General features: G+C 42.1%; 1 protein-coding gene across 1 annotated transcript in view; it reads left to right on the top strand.

The window, feature by feature from the left end:
* Positions 1-21,093, top strand: part of AGPAT2 (1-acylglycerol-3-phosphate O-acyltransferase 2) — an 82,472-nt gene that overhangs the window by 35,442 nt on the left and 25,937 nt on the right. Inside the window, exon 2 of the mRNA XM_089684669.1 lies at positions 11,071-11,204. Coding sequence (XP_089540795.1) covers positions 11,071-11,204 — 134 coding nt within the window. The remainder of the gene's footprint in view (positions 1-11,070; positions 11,205-21,093) is intronic.

Raw genomic sequence — 21,093 nt, 5'->3', positions numbered from 1 at the left:
CTGACATGTTTCAAGGTATAAATTCAACCTTCCAATCATGTGATCTAAGAATGGATGACTTCACCTACAGCTGGAGCTGTTGTCTGATACACCTGTTTCTATACACGATTGTAAGTATGCAGTTGTTTTTGTTTTAAATAAATGTTGTGGTGATGCGCTAGGCGTTTGCACCCTTCCGTGTGTTTTTGCAGCTTTGAAGATGATCTTAGAAGGGCTGCATTGAGTGCCACGATTTCATGAGAAGTGCATTAGTCTGAGCACTCAAGTGTTTGGAATTTTCTGTTTAACTGCTGCTACTCTACTAGTGATCTCCACTTGCCTTGGGATCCGGGGCTGAGCCATTGCCCTAATCCTAATGAATTTTGAACATAAGGGGGGAGATTTAGGCTAGGTTCACATCTGTATGGGTGGTGCAGCTGCGGATCCACACAAAAATCCGTGCAGCCACACCACCCGCACAGAAGAATGCGGACCCGCGGGCGGGTGCCATTGATTCTAAAAGCATGCCGCCCGCACTGGAAATCGCAACCGTACTGGGAACCGAGGTTCCTGTGCTGGCTGTGTTTTCAGAAGAAGTGCAGGGACTTCTTGCCTGCATGTCCTGGGGCACGGGAATCCATTCAAATGAATGGGCTCTCGTGCCTGCGCAACATGTGGACCGCATGAACACAGATATGTGAACCAGGGCTGACTAAGGCTACGTTCACACTCGCTTTGTCAGCAGGCGTCAGACAGGCGTTTGGGAAGCGGTTTTAACGCTTCTCAAACACCTATGAAAATTCTGCAAATGGCAACACACAGCGCTGTTCACACGGAAGCGTTAGTGTCGTGGCAAAACTGATGCCTCGTGTCGAGTCAGGAGGAGTTGAAGCCTCCCATTCAAGTCTATGGTGCCGCTCCACAAATGCCTGGCAGGCGTTTGCCATGCGGTTCCAGAGCGTTAATACCATTTAACTTCATTATAGGCGTTTGTGGTGCTGTTTTAACACTTGGCAAATGCCTATCAACCTCCTCAAAACCACGCAGGGGGCATTTAAGAAGCATTAGACAGGTGTTTCGGAAGCGTTTTTAACGCTTGTCAAACACTATAGGGGCGTTTGGCAAGAGTGAGAAATAAAGTCAAGTGTGAATGATCCCTAAAGCTGGTTCACTCAGTCTGGTGCACCTGTGCATGGCAGCCAATCAGCTTCTAACTTTAGATGTTCAATTATTATAATATTATTATTATTATACAGGATTTATATAGCACCAACAGTTTGCTCAGCGCTTTACAATAGAAATGGGAGACAATACATCAACAATACAGTTCAATATAAGAGGGATAGGAGGGCCCTGCTCCTCGGAGCTTACAATCAATTAAGCTTTGACAATGAAACCTGTAAGCTGATTGGCTTCCATGCAGAAGTGCACGAGATTCTGAGTGAACCAGCTTTAGTACATAAACCCCACGATGTCCACTTGTCCAATTAGAGAATGCCTTGCCTGCATTCAGAAAATATAAAGCATTCTGTGAATTGCGCCCGTGTCAAGCAGCTGACTGCTAGTGTTCAGAATGCAGCAGGGCAGCCACTTGGCATAGGACCTGGAAGCAAGTGGAGATCACTGGAGTAGTGGAGTCTTTTTAAATAATGTCAAAATATGATCAAATTCGTGTAATTAGTATAATCAGATTTTAATTTATTTTACCAATCGGTGTTTTATCTAAAAAAAATAAAAAAATAAAAAATTCATATTGAGTTTTTAAATGCCAAAACAGCACATACTGTATGTTGCGGAACTCCCATATGCAGCCCGGGTCGCACAGGGGTCCTGGATAGGACTTTCCAGCTTAGCTCACTAAAGTCCAGCCTTGGTGGGTTAATCAACAATGTCCTCCAACAAATTGGTAGACTTAGAACAGAAAACCATTTTTCTTCAGAAACCACTTCACAGTTTGAGAGAGATGAAATGAAATATTTAATGGTCATTCAGTGAAAGTAATTGGGCAAATATACTTCTGCCAAGTGTCTGCAAATTTACACAGTGTGAAGGAAATTATTTGGTAGGCAATTAACGTTCCCAGCTTCCTGCAATATTTTGTAGCTGCTCTATTCTTGGGTCTCATTGAGCAATCTCAAGAGCATCGTAATGCACACCAAGAATTTCACCGCAGGGCGGTCAGACGGCCCCAAGGTGCCCATTCGGTGGTTGTAGACGAACTTTATGATGTTGCCTTTTACAGGCAGGGCCTAGGCCAAGACATAAACAACTGATGAATTCTTTAAGCTGGGCAGCAAAATGTTATATGGCATACAGGTGTCTATTCACTCGGATGGATGGGTTAGTTTAAAGCAGAGTTCCATTTTTGTGTTTATTAAAAGTCAGCAGCTACAAAAACTGCATATGCTGACTTTAAATGAACACACATTCACCTGTCCAGGGGTCCGGTGATGTACTCACACACGCCGTCCATTTTCTTCCTCTTCTCTCCCCCGCGCTGGCATCTCAACTGTGGGCACCAGGCTGTGACAGCTTGCAGTTTCACAGCCGGGTGCCCACTGCGCATGCGAGAGTCGCATTTTGCATCCTGATTGATCCAACAGTCTTCTAGGACCTGTGAAGGTTCCCAGGAGACTGCGGGAGGAAGGAGGGGGCCACAGCAAACTGAGCCAGAAGTGGGAGTGGGTACCTGTCAAAACCAGGTACCCGCTCCCCCCCAAATATGGCAGTGGAGGGAGGAGGCAAACAAGTGGAGCTCTGTTTTCTCTATAAGGAACGGTACTGGGAGGTGGGAAGGAACCAAGGGACAGTGCTTGGAGGTGGGGAGGGGGCAGAGGCAAGAAGCGTTTCAAAAGGGGGGAGGTCCTGCACCTATTTTCTGAGAAAACCCTGATTTTGAGTCTGTACAAGCTTGCATCATTTTTATTGGCAGTGTTAGCCACCTCCCTCTACACAGTTCCCTTCCATTGATGATCATAGCTCTTTAACCGCTTCCCATCCGCCCTATAGCAGAAGTACCGATTATTCGCCGGCGCCCGGTGATTGCTGAGGATCTCCGACGGGGTGGGGGGGAGAACTGTTTGTAAACAAAACTGTTCTCTCCCCTGTCAGCTCCTGCACACTGCTTTGCATGGCTGTACATAGCAGAGTCATGCAAAGCAGTGTGTTTACAGTGAAGCACAAACACACTGCCCCACAGTAGAACACACACAGCACACAGTTATCCCTTTGATTGCCCCTCACGTTAACCCCTTCTTGCTCAGTGTCATTAGTACAGTGTCAGTGCTTTTTTTTTTTGCACTGGTCTGTTCCTCCAAGTGTCAGAATGCCCGCAGCAGTCCCGCTGTAAGTTGCTGATCGCCGCCATTACTAGTAAAAATTTAAAAAAAATTAAAAATCCCAGTATATATACCTCCATTTGTAAACGCTATAACTTTCATGTAAACCAATTACTTTACACATATTGGGATTTTCTTTTTAGCAAAGACGTAGCAGAATATATTTTGGCCTAAATTTATGACGAAATTAGATTTTAAAATTTTTTTTACTGGACTTGTTTATTAGCAAAAAGTCAAAAATATTGTTTTTTTTTTTCTCAAAATTGTCAGTCCTTTTTTTTATTTTTTTTCATAGCACACAAAATAAAAAAACGCACAGGTGATCAAATACCACTGAAAGAAAGCACAATTCGTGGAAAAAAAAAAAGACTTACATTTCGTCGGGGTGCAGCATTGCGTGACCGCGCAATTGTCAGTTAAAGCAACGCCGCGCCGTAACACAAAAAAAGGCCTGGTCAGGAAAGTGGGTAAATCCTCAGGAGGGCAAGTGGTTAAACAAATCTGTTTTGGCTGCACACCTGCTACACAGCCATGCATGCATTGACTGCCTTAGGCGTGTTGCACATGGCTGGTCTGAGGCTTCTGGCCTAAACTGAGGGCTTATTTCTGCACCCGGGAGATACAGCTGCAGCACCAAGCCGCCCATAGTAATGAATGACTGGACACGGGTTTATGCCATGATTGCAGAACTCTTTTCTCAGCCATGTGTGAGCATAGCATATACTTGTGTACATTCATTACTATGCGCAGCCTCAGCCTGCAGATGTCTATCTTGGGTGTGGACGTATGCCTGCTATTTACATTGGAAGTCTCAAACTGCCTGTGTACATGAGGCCTAATGCAGGCTATGCCCTTTAAATGAGTCCTAACACAGAGAAAGATGTTTTGTGAAGCCCTCTGGGTGCTGTAGCACGTGTGTATGGCGGTACACAGACAGGTCGTGTTGCAGCACAGCAAGTGATGGTGCTCTAGGTGTTAACAGGCCCCCAGAGGTGCGATATTTGTTCTCTGTTCAGTTTCCAGGCTGACCAAGAAATGTTAAATGTTCTCACAAGAACAATTTGTAGTTTAGTGCCTTTTCATGCAAGGACTTTGTTGTAGTGTAACTTCTAAATGTACTTTAACAGGGCGCTGAATGTAAACTCTCCTACAATTTCTTCCATTCCTCAGGCTTTATTTTACAATCTTTTTCCAGGTTTGTAGCTGTGCCTTCTAATGGAGTGTGTCGGGCATGTTTGTACATACCATAGGGCACTAGTCCAAAGGCCATGGAGCATTTGTGTCGTTTTTTTTTTGTTTGTTTTATTTCAGACAGGTTAGGCAAGCTGTTATAATTCATCCTGAATACTGTCTGCCAGAATTTGTAACATTTTGTCAACCTCTGCCTGGGACAGCACAGACATGATCATTTTTGGGGTGGATTGAGGTGAGAAATAAGAAGTACATTTACTTGTAATGAGGGTGCATCCATTCATCAAGTTGTATATTTTGTGCATTGCATAATCCTCGGTTCACACTCCTGCAACCCCAAAGGTTTTGTGACTTTCAGTGCGAGTTGTTTGCGACTTTAAAGTTTATGCAACTTTGGTTCTGGCCAATCAACACAACACAGAGTGTGACACAGCAGAAAATAAACTGGGAGTGGATTATAGGGTTAAAGGATAAGTTCACCTTTTGCAAAAAAATAATAAATGATATAATAAATTTTTTTTTTTTTTGCAGGTAATAAAATGTACATTTTATTATTTTTGTCTGCAGGAGCCTGTAAAGAATTGCAGCAGTGATCAGTAGATCACTGAAGCCATGCAGGTCTCCTGCAGACCTGTCAGTATATCAGCTTGCCCTTACGGGATGCACGAGCAAGCAGATATACTGACAGGAAGATTCAATGAACTACTATTGGTAGCTCATTGAAAACTACAAGCCGACAGCTGCAAAGGCTGTGGGGACTTGCAGTTCATTCATTCATGGAACTCTGTGAATGAATGATGCCCTGTGGGCGGAGCCCCGCACATCCGCGATGTTTCCGTACCTGACAGATATTATCGGGAAATTCTCTTCTGTCATTGGAGGAGGCAGCAGTCAGCGGCTGCAGCATTGTGGAACACATAACATGTTAAGGTGAACTTATCCTTAAAAAAAAAAAAAAAAAAAAACAACCCTCTGAAGTCGGATCATGTTGCAGCCAAAGTTGTATAGAGAAGACAAAAATATAACTTTTTGTGATTTTAACATTGCAGTCTATGCCACTCAGGTCTCACCAGAGACGCAGAAAAGTAGTGTACAGGGTCAGACTGAACATCTGGAAACTCGGCCACTGCCCGAGGGCCTGGGGTCAGTAGGGGGCCCCATGAGATGCCCCTGGTACCTTTTTCATAGGCTTTTTTGAGTTTGGGCAAGGACACAGGAGCCCCATGATCCCCTATTGCCCGGGGGGCCCCATGAGTTGTCAGTCCGCCCCTGGTAGTGTAGGAACTTTCTTTTGTTGCTGTGACTCAAGTTGGCCCCCATCGAAATGAATGTGTACTGACTTGTCATGCGACTCTTTGTTGCAAACTGCACGACAAGTCACAGCAGTGTGAACTGCTAAATGCCAGCTGTTCTGTTTTTTTGGGACGGTCCCACATCTAGGTGTTCTGTCCCAATGATGCTGTGTCCCGGGCTCCGGCCCAGGATCACAGTATAATCTTTACTTGAGTTACAGAGTATGTGCAGTAGCTCAAAAACAGTTATTACCTGAAGGGATCAAGACCGCAAGTGGGATCATATATAATTAGGGATGGGGCTGTCCTAAAAATGCATGTGATCTGGGCAGGGCTAACAGTATCTCTGGGGACTGGGGAAAAAAATAATCACAAGAATACTCCTAAGGGCTCGTTCCCACTTGACTTTATTTCTAACTCTTGCCAAACACCCCTATAGCGTTTGCCAGGTGTTAGACAGGTGTTTGGAAAGCTTTTTTTTATGCTCCCCAAATGCCCTATGCGTGGTTTTGAGCTGTTTGATAGGCGTTTACCAAGCGTTAAAACTGCACCACAAACGCCTTTAATGAAGTTAAATGGTATTAACGCTCCGCAAACGTCTCGCAACCGCACCGCAAACGCCTGCCAGGCGTTCGAGGAGCGGCACCATAGACTTGAATGGGAGGCTTCAACTCCTCCTGACTCAACATGAGGCACCAGTTTTGCCACGACGCAACGCTAACGCTTCAGTGTGAACAGCAGAATTTTCATAGGCATTTGAGAAGCGTTAAAAACACTTCCCAAACGCCTGTCTGACACCTGCTGATAAAGCTAGTGTGAACATAGCCTTATTAAATATTTTGGCATTAAAACCTCATGTCAGACTTTGCCAGGCCTTTCTTTGACAAAAGATGTTTGTAAAATTTTCAGAAGCACGCTAAAGATTCATCCTCCTCTTGTTCTCACTGCCATGGCCTATCCAGGGATGGTCTGTGTTCTACAACCGGCGGCGTTCTAGTTGTTCTTTATGCCCAAGCGGGCTGATATTTCAGGGGTTACTTGGAACAGGAAGAAGGGTGGTGGGAATTTGTTTTGTTATAGGTATAGTTGTCCTTTTAAATGTGAATGAATTGTAGAGTACAGATCTCTTCTTCTCACTGGAGCCATCACTCGCAGTCCTACTAGTGGTGGAAAATGTTAAATTACCAGCCGCCCGGCAGATGAATAGCCAGGATTATCCGCTTACCACCTGGCTCACCCTGATGCTGCTGTCATCTGCTCCGTACAGGCTGGCACATTGGCTCTGTTTTCTCATTACTTCCACAGAGCTCGCTGCCCGGTGGTTTATCTGACACCATGCCACCTGACTTACCCGAGGCCTACTTCTCAGTTTATTGTGCAACAACAAAAGTTGATTTTTTGATCTTGTGCAGTGTAATAAAAATCTTCATAGCTGTACATGTAACCAGATCTTGTGACCTTGCACAATGAGGGAATGTGTGTTGTAATGTCCCATTCTAGGAACTGAGCTGCTACATTTCATTTTTTAGTGTCTGATGATTTTGCAAATCGCTAACAGGCTTGAGGTTTCCCTCTTTTCGGACCATATTGAGTATCATGAATCATTTCAAAACACGACTTTGTGGTCTTCACATAAGAATAGAATGTAAGTTCCGGAGGCGGGTTTAACAGCAAAGGAAATAAAATGAAGTGTTGAGATGTGAACAGGGCACATGTACATGTATGCTGCCTCTAGTTTACATCCAAGCATTGCTGTAATGCTCCAGTCTACCCCATTGTTTTGGTGTTAGGCCTCATGCACAGGGATGTTTTGGCCCATGAGCATCAAATGCCAGCCTTTTGGTGCCTAGAAGGCTCAGGTACAGTATCCTGCCCCACTGCCAGCAGACTGACAAAATCTATAAAATAATATTCTATAAAAAATAAAATATTAACGCGACGCTTATACTCAAACAAATGGTTTTCAAAATATATATAAACACATAAAAAATCCAAATGATTCAGTCCATTTTTGTGATCACCACGTGAAATTAATTCATAATCATATTCATATTCGATTTTTCAATAATCACCACGTGAATAATAGTGAAACAAAATGAAGTTGCGCCGTGCTCCCCTCTCAGGTATGCACTCACCAATCATAATTGCCTTCCATTCTCATGGTTGGCATACTGAGCTTTTGGATATAAAATTCTCCAAGGAATAGAACCCTTTCAAGACACAGAGTGGATTCCTCCAATGGTGAATCAGAATCTCCAAGGTATATAGTAATGGCTTTTTCCGATGCTCCCAACAAATATCACATAGAAGATAAAAAATAGAGACCCGACATGTTGCAGCACTACTTAAAACCTTTTATTCTCTACCTGAGAATACTACTTACAAGAAGTATGAAATTAAAGCCCAAAGATGTAAGTGTCTCGGTTAATCAGAGAGGAAAGACCGCACAATGCTCTCACCACTGCCAGTCCTTGCTCTCAGACAATCCTGCATCACTTCCAGTTCCGATGATCGTCACTTCCGGTCACCAACACTGACGCGTTTCGTCACTTCCTGACTTAATCATAGGGAGTGGTTATGCGGTGCGGCGTCACACATATATAGTGCGTTCAGTTAATTGAATGAGGAATATTATAGGTCGGAATCAGCGATCCCTCCTGCTTACTAACACCACCCACATACTGGGGGAAATATATTGCTCATGGCGTCATGTAAGTGGGCAAACTAAAATTCTCAAAAATATATACTTTAACATCGTTGGGCTTATATAAAAATTCTAATTATTTAAAACAAATATCTATGACAAGCTAAAATATGCAGCCACTGGACATGGCTGGATCCTGTACTGAATGATATTCAGTGTTTAGGGCTGTACGTGTTTCAGGAAGTATGCCCAGAATTAAGGAATTTCGGCATTCTTTTTGGCATACATCCCTTGCCTACTAGGCATTTATACCCCCTTTGTGCCCAGTCCAATTTTCAGCTTTCAGCGCTGTCGTACTTTGAGTGACAATTGCGCGGTCATGCAACACTGCACCCATATGAAATTTTTATCTTTTTTTCACACAAATAGAGCTTTCTTTTGGTGGTATGTACTTGCCACTGAGTGTTTTTATTTTTTGTGTATAAACAAAAAAAGAGCAAAATTTTTGAAATAAAAATGTTTTCTTTGTTTCCATTATAAAATTTTGCAAACAGGTAATTGTTCTCCTTCACTGATGTGCGTTGATGAGGCTACACTGATAGGCAGCACTGATGAGGTGGTACTGATGAGCTGGCACTGATATGCAACAATGATGGGCACTGATAGGCGGCACTGATATGCAACAATGATGGACACTGATAGGCGGCACTGCTGGATGGCACTGCTGGGCACAGATTGGCGGGACTGGTGGGTGGCACTGCTGGGCACCGATCATCAGGGCACTGATCATCAGTGCACTTATGATTGGTGCCGATCCCTCCTCTGACAATTGACGGTTATCGGCAGTACTTTCCTCACGCTGTGACAATGTGAGGAAAGTGCAGCCGATAACCGGCAACTGCATTTACCGGTGATCTGCTGTGTCATTGGACACGGCTGATCACGTGGTAAAAAGCCACTGTAATTGGCCTTTTACCACATCAAGTGATCAGTTGTGTCCATAGGACACCGCAATCACGGAGATCGCTGGGGGCGCGCGGGAGGGCACGTTCTGGGTGGATGTCATATGACGCCCACACAGACCTGGCCGGCCACAGGGAAGCCGTCATTTGGCTATCTGCGGTTGGCAAGTGGTTAAAGTTGTTGTAGACCTTAGGCATGAAATATAAACAAACCATATCCCCTGTATAGTTTGTATTTTTTTTAATCCAGAGAACCAAGTGCCGTTTTTGTCTGCTGCTTCGTTTCTCTGCTGTCTACTTCTGACAAGTTTTCCAGACACCAAGAGAAAAATGGTGACAGGGAGGGGCCTCCAGTAGACTGAAAGCCTCAGCTCTGTTCCTGTGAGCTGTGTGTAGGAGGGTGTGTCCATTCCCTCCAATCAGCTCTCAGGGCTATCTCACTGAGTGCTGTAGTGTATAATTTCAGCTCTCCGCCCCTTTTTTCTGAACTCTCAGACAAGCTTTATAAATTCAGCACTTTGAATGGATGTAGAGAAGGCTGCAGATAGACAAGTGCACCTTATGTAGGAGGATTTGTTTCATCTCTGTATCATCTGAGGCTAATCGCTTCACTGGGCATATGGAAGGGTTTACAATCATGTTAATGCATGCCTGCCTTAAACACAAGTACTGCTCTGTACAGTGTCCAGCTGCCACACACTTCAGCCTGTCATAGATTTTAATAGGCTGCTGTCAGCAAGCCTGGACGCTGCACCTTTGCCTCCCACATACCTGAAAATGCCAGGATTCAAGGCATAGGAGTCCAAACGCCTGTTTGCATGTAGCCTTAATCTGGGAACCCTGTTAGCTGTGCTGTTCATCACACCCATCATTCAAATTCAAAACGGTTTTGGAAACGTGGATCTGATTGCTGATATTGCGGATACTTCAGTCTGATCCACAACACACAAACAGCTGAATGAGCCAGAGGTGGCCTTCCGCTAGCTCATATTTATTGGATGGAGGTAGTCATGAATGGAGGTAGTCATAAAAATGTTTGTTTCAAAACATTCAACTAAAGTTGACCAAAAGCCATTATAGGATCATTTCAGTGTATATAACCTGTTTGTTTTTAAAAACATATAGAGTGATATTTGCATAATGTCTGTCTTAAGCCGTCCATAGCTGGACCGAATCTTGGCAGGTTCAGCAGGCACTGGCTAGAATTCAATCCATCTATTGGCAGGCTGGTTGTACTAAAGTCGATCCATCAATCGACTTAAGCACAAACAGCCTGTCAGATTTTTTCATGTGATTGCTGCTGGTAGCTATACCCAAAAGCAGTGATCATTGTGTTCTGCCAACAGGGAAGACTCCCCACTGGTAGGACACAATAGTTCTGCGGGAGGGATTCCCCCATCAACACTGATTGTGTTGATGGGAGAATCATAACAGTTTTCTTTCCTGAAAGAAAATGACTTCATGTATAGCCTGCCTTACTTATCCTCTCATCTAGTCACAGTGCTTCCAGACAGGGCCGGTCTGATTTGACGATAACAGATTCTCTCATTTTGAATGACGTTAAATGTTCTGAGCAGTCAATGATTGGGTTCTTTTGATTTATGTGAATTTGTTTTTGCAAAAGGTCAATTTTAAACCTCTTTTTTTATCTGTTCCTTCCTCAGGATTATCCGGGTCTTTGTGCGCACTCTGAAATATTTTTTTGGGGTGCGTTTCGAGGTGAAAGGATTGGAAAACTTTCAGGTTGACGGCCCATGTGTCATTATCTCCAACCACCAAAGTGTTCTGGATATGATGGGTAAGGATGACTGTAGATGGCTGGATGTGTCACCCAGGCAAGTGGGCAGAAAGATGTCTGCTCATCTTCAGGGTTTTCTTCCTGAATGGGCCAGTGAATGGCGGAATGGCGTGCATATTGTAATGGCTTAGTTCCCTTTTCTGTATAGAAAAGTGAGTGATCGGTTGTTCAAGACTCCAATGTAGAAGACATTAAGAGGACCAAGGGACGTATTTGTCCCATGTTTTTAATGGCGTGTATTATCTGATTAGGAACTTAAAACTTTTTTTTTTTTTTTTTGTTTTGAGTCAAAATATTAGTTCTTATCAACAAACAACAAATGGATCTAGCTTTTTGCCAATTATTTCGTGAAATGGCTTAGTTACAGAAACTGAAGTGTACGAACTTTAAAAACAAAAAAATTGATTCTTTTGGCGTTCCAAAATCTTACGGTCCTCAAAGGGTTAACCATGTGTGATAACAGTCCCATGTAAGGACTGGAAGTGCTTGTGATCTCTGCATGGGTTCCTAGTCACAAGCACTCCAGTGCCTATTTGGTAGTCCGGCACGATCTATGGGCCCCGCCACAACAGATCAAAATAATATTGATTTGATCTCCAAAGAAAATTACAATGAAGCTTTCTTAAACCATTTATAAAAGATAGAAAAAGTGAATCAACTCAAAGAAATGCAAACTTTACATTAAAGACCTAGAGCAAATACTGCATTAATAAAATGTACCCAATAACAACTTAAAGTACATAAACCATGGACATTGGTTTCACATTACAGCTTGTCTATTAAAAGCTCATCTTCTTTCAGCTGACAGTAAGAAAATGTTGTTGCAACCTATGTACACGTAACGTACAGTAGTGACGGTCATCTCCATCTAGCGGCCGATGTGCACCCTACATACTTCAATGTTATCCCTTTAGAACGCACGCACAAGAAACCTCCAGAAACCTGCGAGGAGGGTGCAAGGTTTAGACTGCCTAGGGGCCTCCACACAATTTAATCTGGCACTACTGAAATGATCTGTATTCAACCCAAAATGATGGGTTTGGGAAATGGTCACTTTCCTGTGGATATTTGTGGAAGCCCCTGGCCCAGTTTATGTGTGAGTCATATATTTCTATAAGATTGCTGTCTCCAGAGATGAGACCAAGTCCTGATTATATGTGCTCAGTACATAAACGTGAATGCTTGGCTTTTAATAAAAGTGACATTATGATATGTCGCTTCCCTTTCTCTGCTCCAGCCTGCCTCCTGTTTCAAACTACAGCCCTTCTGATAATCTGGGAATGGATCACACATGCACCTTCCTTCTGCCCTCTTTAAAGCTTAAGTGCTATCACATGGGGTGGTAGGCCTAGTAAGAGGGCAAGCACTAGCCACAGGGTATGGTCATAATGATATTTTCAAGGGTTGAAGCATGGATCAGGTTGGAGGACAGGGGCAAGAAATGTACCTTTGGTAAAAAGGGTCAAGGATGTTTGTCTGGTTTTAATACATTTTCTATCACACATTTAAAGAAGATATGCAGACAGCAAAGTACAATCTCATATTTTATACAGTTCTGGGAAAATGTATTTGCCCCCTTCCTGATTTGTTTGCATTTTTGGCACAATTAGATGATTCAGATCACCAAAAATTTTTTAATATTACACAAAGATAACCTAAGTAAATACAAAATGCAGTTTTTAAATGAAGATATAATTTATTAAGGAAAAAAGCTGTCTGACCCTAATAACTGGTTGTACCACCCTCGGCGACAACAACTGCAATAAAGCTTTGCGATAACTGACAATGAACCTTTCACATCACTGTGGAGGAATTTTGGTCACTCTTCTTTGCAGAATTGTTTTAATTCAGCCATATTAGAAGGTTTTTGAGCATGAACAGCCTGTTTAACCACTTCCAGACCGGACACTTTTACCCCCTTCCTGACCAGGGCAATTTTCAGCTTTCAGCGCTATCACACTTTGAATGATAATTGCGCGGTCATGCAACACTGTACCCAAATTAATTTTTTACCATTGTTTTGAGACAGATAAAGCTTTATTTTGGTGGTATTTATTCACCGCTGGGATTTTTATTTTTTTGCTATGTAAATGAAAAAGTCCAAAAATTTTGAACAAAAGTGTTTTTTTTTTAAATTTTGCAAATAAATAATATGTCATCATAAATCTTTGCCAAAATGTTTTCCGTTATCTTTTTAGTAAAAAAAAACAAAAAAACAAATTAGTTTATAACCAAAAATTATAATTTTTAAACTTTTTTTTTACATTTTTATCTTATTTTTTTATATTATTATTTTTTATTTATTTATTTTTTTACATACTGTCACCCTAGCAGTACAGTGTCACCATGGTGACACTGTACTACTTGGGGGTGATGAAGATTTTTTTTTTTTTTACACTGATTGCTTTTACACCCATATAGGATGTAAAAGCAATCATTTCTCTTTATCTCTGTGTGCATTCCTGCACTCATTGAGAAGTACTGAGTGAGCTGTGATTGGTCAGAGCTTGTCACATGGTACAAGGCTGTTGTGAATAGCCTTGTACCATGTGACCTCTGTGATCATTCACAGATTTCACACGTAGTAAGCAATGATGTCACAAGTGACATCTTGCTTACTACTTTGCGTGTGATCACTGATTGGCCAATTGGTACAGAGGTCCCGTCCGACGATCGGTGTTTCCATGTGTCCGGAGGACACAGCGGGCACCGGATCGCGGTGCTGCGTGCTCCAGGGAGCGCACACAAGCAGGGTGCGGCGAGGCCGTTCATAAACGGCCACCCGACCCTGTACTGCCACCGTCCGGCCGTTTATATGCAACGGCCGGTCGGGAGGTGGTTAAGGTCATGCCACAGCATCTCATTCAGATTTAAGTCTAGGCTTTGACTAGGCCACTCCAAAACTTTAATTTTGTTTTTTGAGCCATTCATAGGTCTTGCTGGTGTGTTTTGGATCATTGTCTTGCTTCATAGCCCAGGTATGCTTCAGCTTGGGGCCCAAATTGAAGGCCGGACTTTCTCCTTCTGGATTTTCTGGTAGAGTGCAGAATTCATAGTTCCTTCAAGTATGGCAAGGCGTGAAGGTCCCGAAGCTGCAAACTAGCTTGATTGCTTGAGTCCAAAAGCCTTAGTTATTGCTTTGTAACCCTTTTTCAGACTGATACATGTCAATTAGTATGTTTCTCATCTGTTCTTGAATTTCTTTAGATGACAGCATGATGTGTTGCTTTTTTAGATCTTTTAGCGTGCCTCACTTTGTCAGACAGCTACTCTATTTAAATGATTTCTTGATTCAACAGGTCTGGCAGTAATCAGGCCTGTGTGTGGCAAGTAAAATTTAGCTCCGCTTTCCAAAAAATGTGGTTAATCTAAGTTTGTTCACAATATAGCAAAGGAGGGCAGTTAGGTTAAGTTTCCCTTAATAAATTAAATCATAATTTAAAAACTGTATTTTGTATTTACTCAGGTGAATTTTGTGTAATATTAAAATTTGTTTGATGATCTGATTCATTTAAGTGTGACAAAAATGCAAAAAAAAAAATCAGGAAGGGGGCAAATACATTCTCACTTTTATGGGGAAAGAACAAAAAGAGGGCGCACAGGCCTAGTGCATTACCATAAAAAATGTTTAATAAAAAATAAAGTAGGTGTTGTACTCACAAACGACAATATAGTCAAGGCACATCATAAAAGAACAGCTGGATCAACACCGTGCTGAGTAACAGTCCGCAAGAGGGAGTTTAGACATCCAAAAGGCTGACGCGTTTCGAGGACTTGCCTCTTCCTCAGAGCCCTGAGGAAGAGGCAAGTCCTCGAAACGCGTCAACCTTTTGGATGTCTAAACTCCCTATTGCGGACTGTTACTCAGCGCGGTGTTGATCCAGCTGTTCTTTTATGATGTGCCTTGACTATATTGTCGTTTGTGAGTACAACACCTACTTTATTTTTCATTAAAAATTTTTTATGGTAATGCACTAGGCCTGTGCGCCCTCTTTTTGTTCTTTCCCCATTCAGTATATTTGGATTTCCCCGGTCCATTTGAGGGCAGCAAGGTGTGCATGTTCCAGGACATTCTTAATGTGGTTGTAGCATCGAGTCCATCCCCAAGCGCAAGAGCATTTGTGTTTGCTGGTTCTTTATTCTCACTTTTATGTAGGTATGTCAGGTAGCTGGACTGTTAATCCCATCTAAAGGTTTTTTTAGTTGGGAAGCCAATTAGAGTTCTGAACTTGAGTTCTGGTTTTGCACATTATAAAGGATTTCCACCATCCCTGCTAGATTTTTATTTTATATTATTGAATATACAACCAGCCCAGGTGGCTACAACAAAGCCAGGAACTAAGGCAGGTATGACAGCACCTGAAACCAGAACCAGCTTGGCCCAATGTAACTATACAATACCTGTGGGATCCCTGTAGAAGCTGGAAATCACTTTAGTAGGCACCACTACTTCAGTGATCTCCACTTGCTTTTGGGTCCCGTGTTGAGTGGCTGCCCTGCTGCATTCTGAACACAGGAGGTCAGTTGCTCAGCACAGGCGGCATTCAGGGAATGCTTTGAATCTTCTGAATAAATGCAAAATGTTCTCTGATTGAAATAGGTGGAGGGGCAGGGGCGTGAATGGCACCCGTGCGAGTGGACAACTTCCTTTGCTCACAGTGCATCAGGCCAGCCACTCAGCACAGAATCAAGTGGAGATCACTGGAGTAGTGGTACCTACTTCAGTAATTTCCAGCTTCCAGGGGCATTGGCCAAGTATGGTATTTCAACAGGTACATTGGTCCAAGCAGGTTTAGGTATAAATACCTGGAATTCTTTTTAAACATGCCAAACGTTTGTGATTTTTCACTGCTGATCACTCAGTAACAGCATCAGCATGTAAAGTAGATGTCTACATTGTTTCAGTTTGATTTTGCTTCACACAGTTCAGCAGGCAGGTTGACAGGAGAAAATAAACTAGACTTACATTTATCTTGAAAATGAAAATGTTTTATTTCACCCTTCTGTAAATGTTCCGAATGTATTTTTCTAATTCCGAATTTGAGGCTGTGTGGCATCAGCCGGTCTCCTATTCCCCAATCCAATAAGCAGCCCAGTGCTTCCTTCTCTCACCTATAACTCATATACCGCACATATATTATCGCCTTGCCTTCCGCTGAAGATTCCCCTCCACCTATTATTAGATTGTGAGGATTCATACGGTCAGCTCAAGCAGTTAAAATATTAACCGTCCGGCAGATTAAAATAGATGAGCCTCGGGAGTGCCATGCCGCTGTCTCATCTCAGCCGCTGCGTACAAAAACTATTGATTTTTCTGGACTCAGAACGGTGTTTTGTTTTTATTAAGAAGACCCAAAAAATTCACCGCCAGGCAAAGTGTAATATTAGCCGATTAAAAAGTCATTTTGCTTTCTTGTAAGACTACCCCCCCCCTTCATCCTTGTCTTACCGTTGCCAGCAACAATGAGAAGAAAATCACAGTGGGGAGCGATTGTGCACGCTGGCGGCTGTGCTTCGCAGAAGATATTTTAATCTGTGTCTCATTATGGAAATACAGATGAGTGAAGTTTGGATGGAGTCGGCTGGTAGGAGCAGTTTTTGTCCTGGTGAAGTGATGCTTTAAGGATTTAGACAGGACAGGAAGTGATGGAAAATCTCCCCAACAGGGACACATACAAAAACACATTTTTAGTATAGGATAGATTGGAATTTTTAGCATTTTAATTGCTGTAAGTGCCTTCTTGTACCCAGTGACAATGGCACCCCCATTTTTTGTCCAAAGTTTCACAGGGACAGGAAGTGAGGTAAAATCTCCCCTACGGGAGTTCATATGCGTCTCCCCTTCTTTTTGAGAAGACGTCTCGGGGGAACCAGAGGTTGTTGTTGTGTTTTGTTTTTTTTTTATTGTTTGAAGACATGTTTTGGGCTTTGTTCCTTTCCCCAATTTCTGTTTACATCTGGTCGGGAAGGAATAAGATGTAAAAAGGAACAAGCAAGATATTGTAAAGAAAGTTTTGGATCCTTGTGGTCTTTCTTTTGTTTGATTACCATTTCTGTTATTCTGTTTATTATGGGATCTGCGTATCCACGTTGTTCTATGTATGTGTAGTCCTGCTGTTGCAGTAATGTCATTGTGGATTCTGAAAGTATTGTTATTTATTTATTATTTATTTCAGGTACTTATATAGCGCCGTCAATTTACGCAGTGCTTTACATATATATTGTACATTCACATCAGTCCCTAACCCTCAAGGGGTGTACAATCTAAGTTCCCTAACTCACATTCATATATACACATACTAGGGCCAATTTAGACAGGAGTCAATTCACATACCAGCATGTCTTTGCAGTGTGGGAGGAAACTGGAGTACCCAGAGGAAACCCACGCAGGCATAGGGAGAACATGCAAACTCCAGGCAGGAGGTGCCGTGGCTGGGATTCGAACCAATGACCCTAGTACTGCCAGATGGAAGTGCTAACCATTTAGCCACTGTGCTGCCCATTTTCTCTATTACCTTGACAATAAAAGTTGTTTGGATTATAAAAAAAACAACTCCCCTACGGTCTCACAGACATAACAAAACGTGGACATTTTTAACTCCCCCAGCCCCCCCCCCCCAAAAAAAAAGAAAAATGTGGCTGGGTTTGGGATTTAATAGTGGAAAAGGGATCCTAAACTGGATCCAGATCGCCTGTCTTAAAAACAGTTGTTTGCCATCTCATTAGAGGACTACCCTTTGCCTCCTGTCCTGTAGACACAACAGGAAGTTTCGTTGATATCTTTTTTTCTGTGAAGGATAGCCCCCTTTTGCCACTGGGATTAGTATCCCCATTGGAAGATTTCTCTTCTATTCCTGTTCTGATGGCAGCTCAGAATTTTGGATTTACCCTCTTTTTCATTCCTGGTGAAATTGCTGAACTGATCAGGGCGAATGGAGAGAGTGAATTTCTCTACCGGGGACATGGACAGAGATAACCTCCTGACAGTGCTTCATACACCTCAGAGATAACCTCCTGACAGTGCTTCATACACCTCCCTACACTATTCTAAAAAGTATACTAAGCTCTAACCTCTGTTTCCTCTTGTACCAAATTGTATTGTAACTGTAATGTCTACCTTCATTTTGTAAAGTGCTGAGCAACCTGTTGGCTCTATATAAATCCCGTATAATAATAATAAATATTCTCTTTAGTTATGGATTAATTTGCCTAACATTTCCTAATAATGGTTTAAGAGTTTGCTTTGGCCACTCCGTTCCAAGGCTTGGTTCACATCTTTGTGGTGGATCTCATGTATGTTCTACATGCGTTTTGAGTCTGTTATCATTGAGCTCTGTGAAAGCGCATCAAAGTGAAGCAAATAGGACTTTTTTTCAACGCACCACACTTAAAACACACCTAAAATGCTCAGATGCCTGAGAGGTAGTTGGGGCATGAGCTGGCACCCCGTGTCGTACATGCTTCATACTAAGTATCTGCAGACCACTTTCCCCCTGAAAATTGCTTCTCTCCAAAACTAGAACTTTTTCTAACACATTCTTCCCTAACCAAGTTCTGAATTTGTTCTGTCTACTCCCGCCATTGTACTCTTTTGTGTAAGATTTTCTCTTATAATTTAAGCGGCGCTTTCAGCAATACTTTTGTACCATAGCACTGTCTTGGAGTGTTATTCAGGCCTGTCTCCGGCACCTCTAATTAATCACTCCTCTCCCCATTCTGTAGCTCGTGGCTCGACAGCCGTTGGCTTTGTTGAATAGAATTTCTCTCTGCCGAGGTACATTCCACTTGTAATAAAAGGTTTTGCATCGTTAGATGGCAAATAGATCCGAGTGAGCTTGTTAAAAATGCATTACAATCGCCTAATAATAATCCAACTTTTTTTAATGGTTCTCTATAATCCTCTTACACAGAGGAATAATCTAGCTGCATTATATAGCTTATGTATATGTAGCGCTACCCCTGCAGAGGCCTTTTAATAATTCCTGTCCCCAGTGGTTGCCCTGACCGTGCCTCCCGACACTTCTGACATAGTTCAACAGGTTAATAATGCAAGAAGCACAATTGTTTAGAACAACTCTATATTAGTATTGTTCAAAAGAGTAGACCATGAGAAAAATGAAAAGTATACCATATGGAGCTGCTCCAAGCTATGGATGGAAAGAAAAGGATCACCCCACCGGCAAGTGAGAAGGAAGCATGAGTCCAAGTGATTCTAGTGTCAGTCAATACAAGTGAAGGGATGGATGCTGCTCAACTGACCCTGGGAGTCCAATGCTGAGGAATGACCTCAGCCGCTGTTCTGGCCACACCCTCGGATGTGTTTCGCCCCGCTCACCGGGGCTTGGTCACAGAGGTGTCAAAGCCCCGGTAGGTGGGGCGAAAAGGGTTTAGGATATACAACCCCAATAACGCATAGAATTAGAACACTGGTAAAATAGGAATCATCAGTTAGCAACGTTTAACAAATTATACAGTCATAAGTAATAAGCTTCTACTAGACTAGACTGCAACACCTGCAGTAAGAGGGGGAAGAAACTGCTTGCTGACTTATCAGCTCAGATGCAGAGAATTATGTAAATATATATTCCAACGTTATTGGATATAAGTATCCTAATTTGAATAATAACGGCCTTAAGAGAGAAGAGGTCACTTTATAACTAGAGATTGCTATTTGAGTCCTGTGATGTTTAAAGTTCCTGATATGATGGTATCCATTGTCTTCTGCTAGCAATGGTGGGGCCCAAAAACAATAGTGAATACTGGTAATTCAAGGATGTTAGACAGGATGTGGTACTGCTCAAAGCAAAGGTCTCCTGATACTGAGGTGTAAAGGTGTCTGCATGCAGTGTCTCTAGAGCCATGTTTCTCAACCTTTTTTCAGTCAAGGCACCTTTGAAAATTCTGCACAATCTTGAGGCAGCCATTACAAAATGTAAAAAATATAAACTAATAGTTTTACAGACTTTAACTGACAATTGCTTGGTCATGCAACGCTGCACCCAAATGAAATATATGTCCTTTTTTTCTCCACAAATGGAGCTTTCTTTCAGTGGTATTTGATCGCCTCTGTGGTTGTTATTTTTTGTACTATAAACAAAAAAAGACCAACAATTTTGAAAAAAAACAATTTTTTGGACTTTTTGCTATAAAGCATATCCAGTAAAAAAAATGTAAAAATCAAATTTCATCATAACTTAAAGCCAAAATGTATTGTGCTACATGTCTTTGCTAAAAAAAATAAAAAAAAACCCCAATACATGTAAATTAATTGGTTTACGTGAGTTATAGCGTCTACAAATGACGGTATATATATTGGAATTTTTTTTATACTAGTAATGATCAGCGACTTATACTGGGACTGCAGCAGCATTCTGACACCGGGAGGGACTACTGCCACTGACATCCCCAGTGACACTAATACAGTGATCAGTGCTAATAAAAAGCACTGACATTGTACTAATCACACTGAGCAGGAAGGGGTTAACATCTGGGGTGATTAAGGGTTAACTGTGTGATGTTTTAGTATTTTGTCTATGTGTGCTTTACAATGTAATTACTCTGATCAGGACCTGGTTATCAACAGCTGAAGCCGCCAATGGCTGCGCAGGTAGGGCAGCGTGCGCACCCCCTTCCCAGAAATACAAAATCACTATATATATATATGTGTGTGTGTGTATGTATGTATGTATGTATGTGTGTGTATATGTATGTATATATGTGTATGTATGTGTGTGTGTGTATATATATATATATATATATATATATATATATATATATATATATATATATATATATATATATTTATATATATAATATCTATATATATATATATATATATATATATATATATAAACAGCACAGGGTCCTGTTACTGGATACAGGGTCTGCG

The sequence above is a fragment of the Staurois parvus genome, unplaced genomic scaffold, assembly GCF_062004578.1.
Source record: "Staurois parvus isolate SC_StPar_1 unplaced genomic scaffold, SC_StPar_1.0 ptg000352l, whole genome shotgun sequence".
NCBI lineage: Eukaryota > Metazoa > Chordata > Amphibia > Anura > Ranidae > Staurois > Staurois parvus.
The sequence above is the reverse complement of the archived record's forward strand: the minus strand, read 5'-3'. Positions and strand labels throughout refer to the sequence as shown.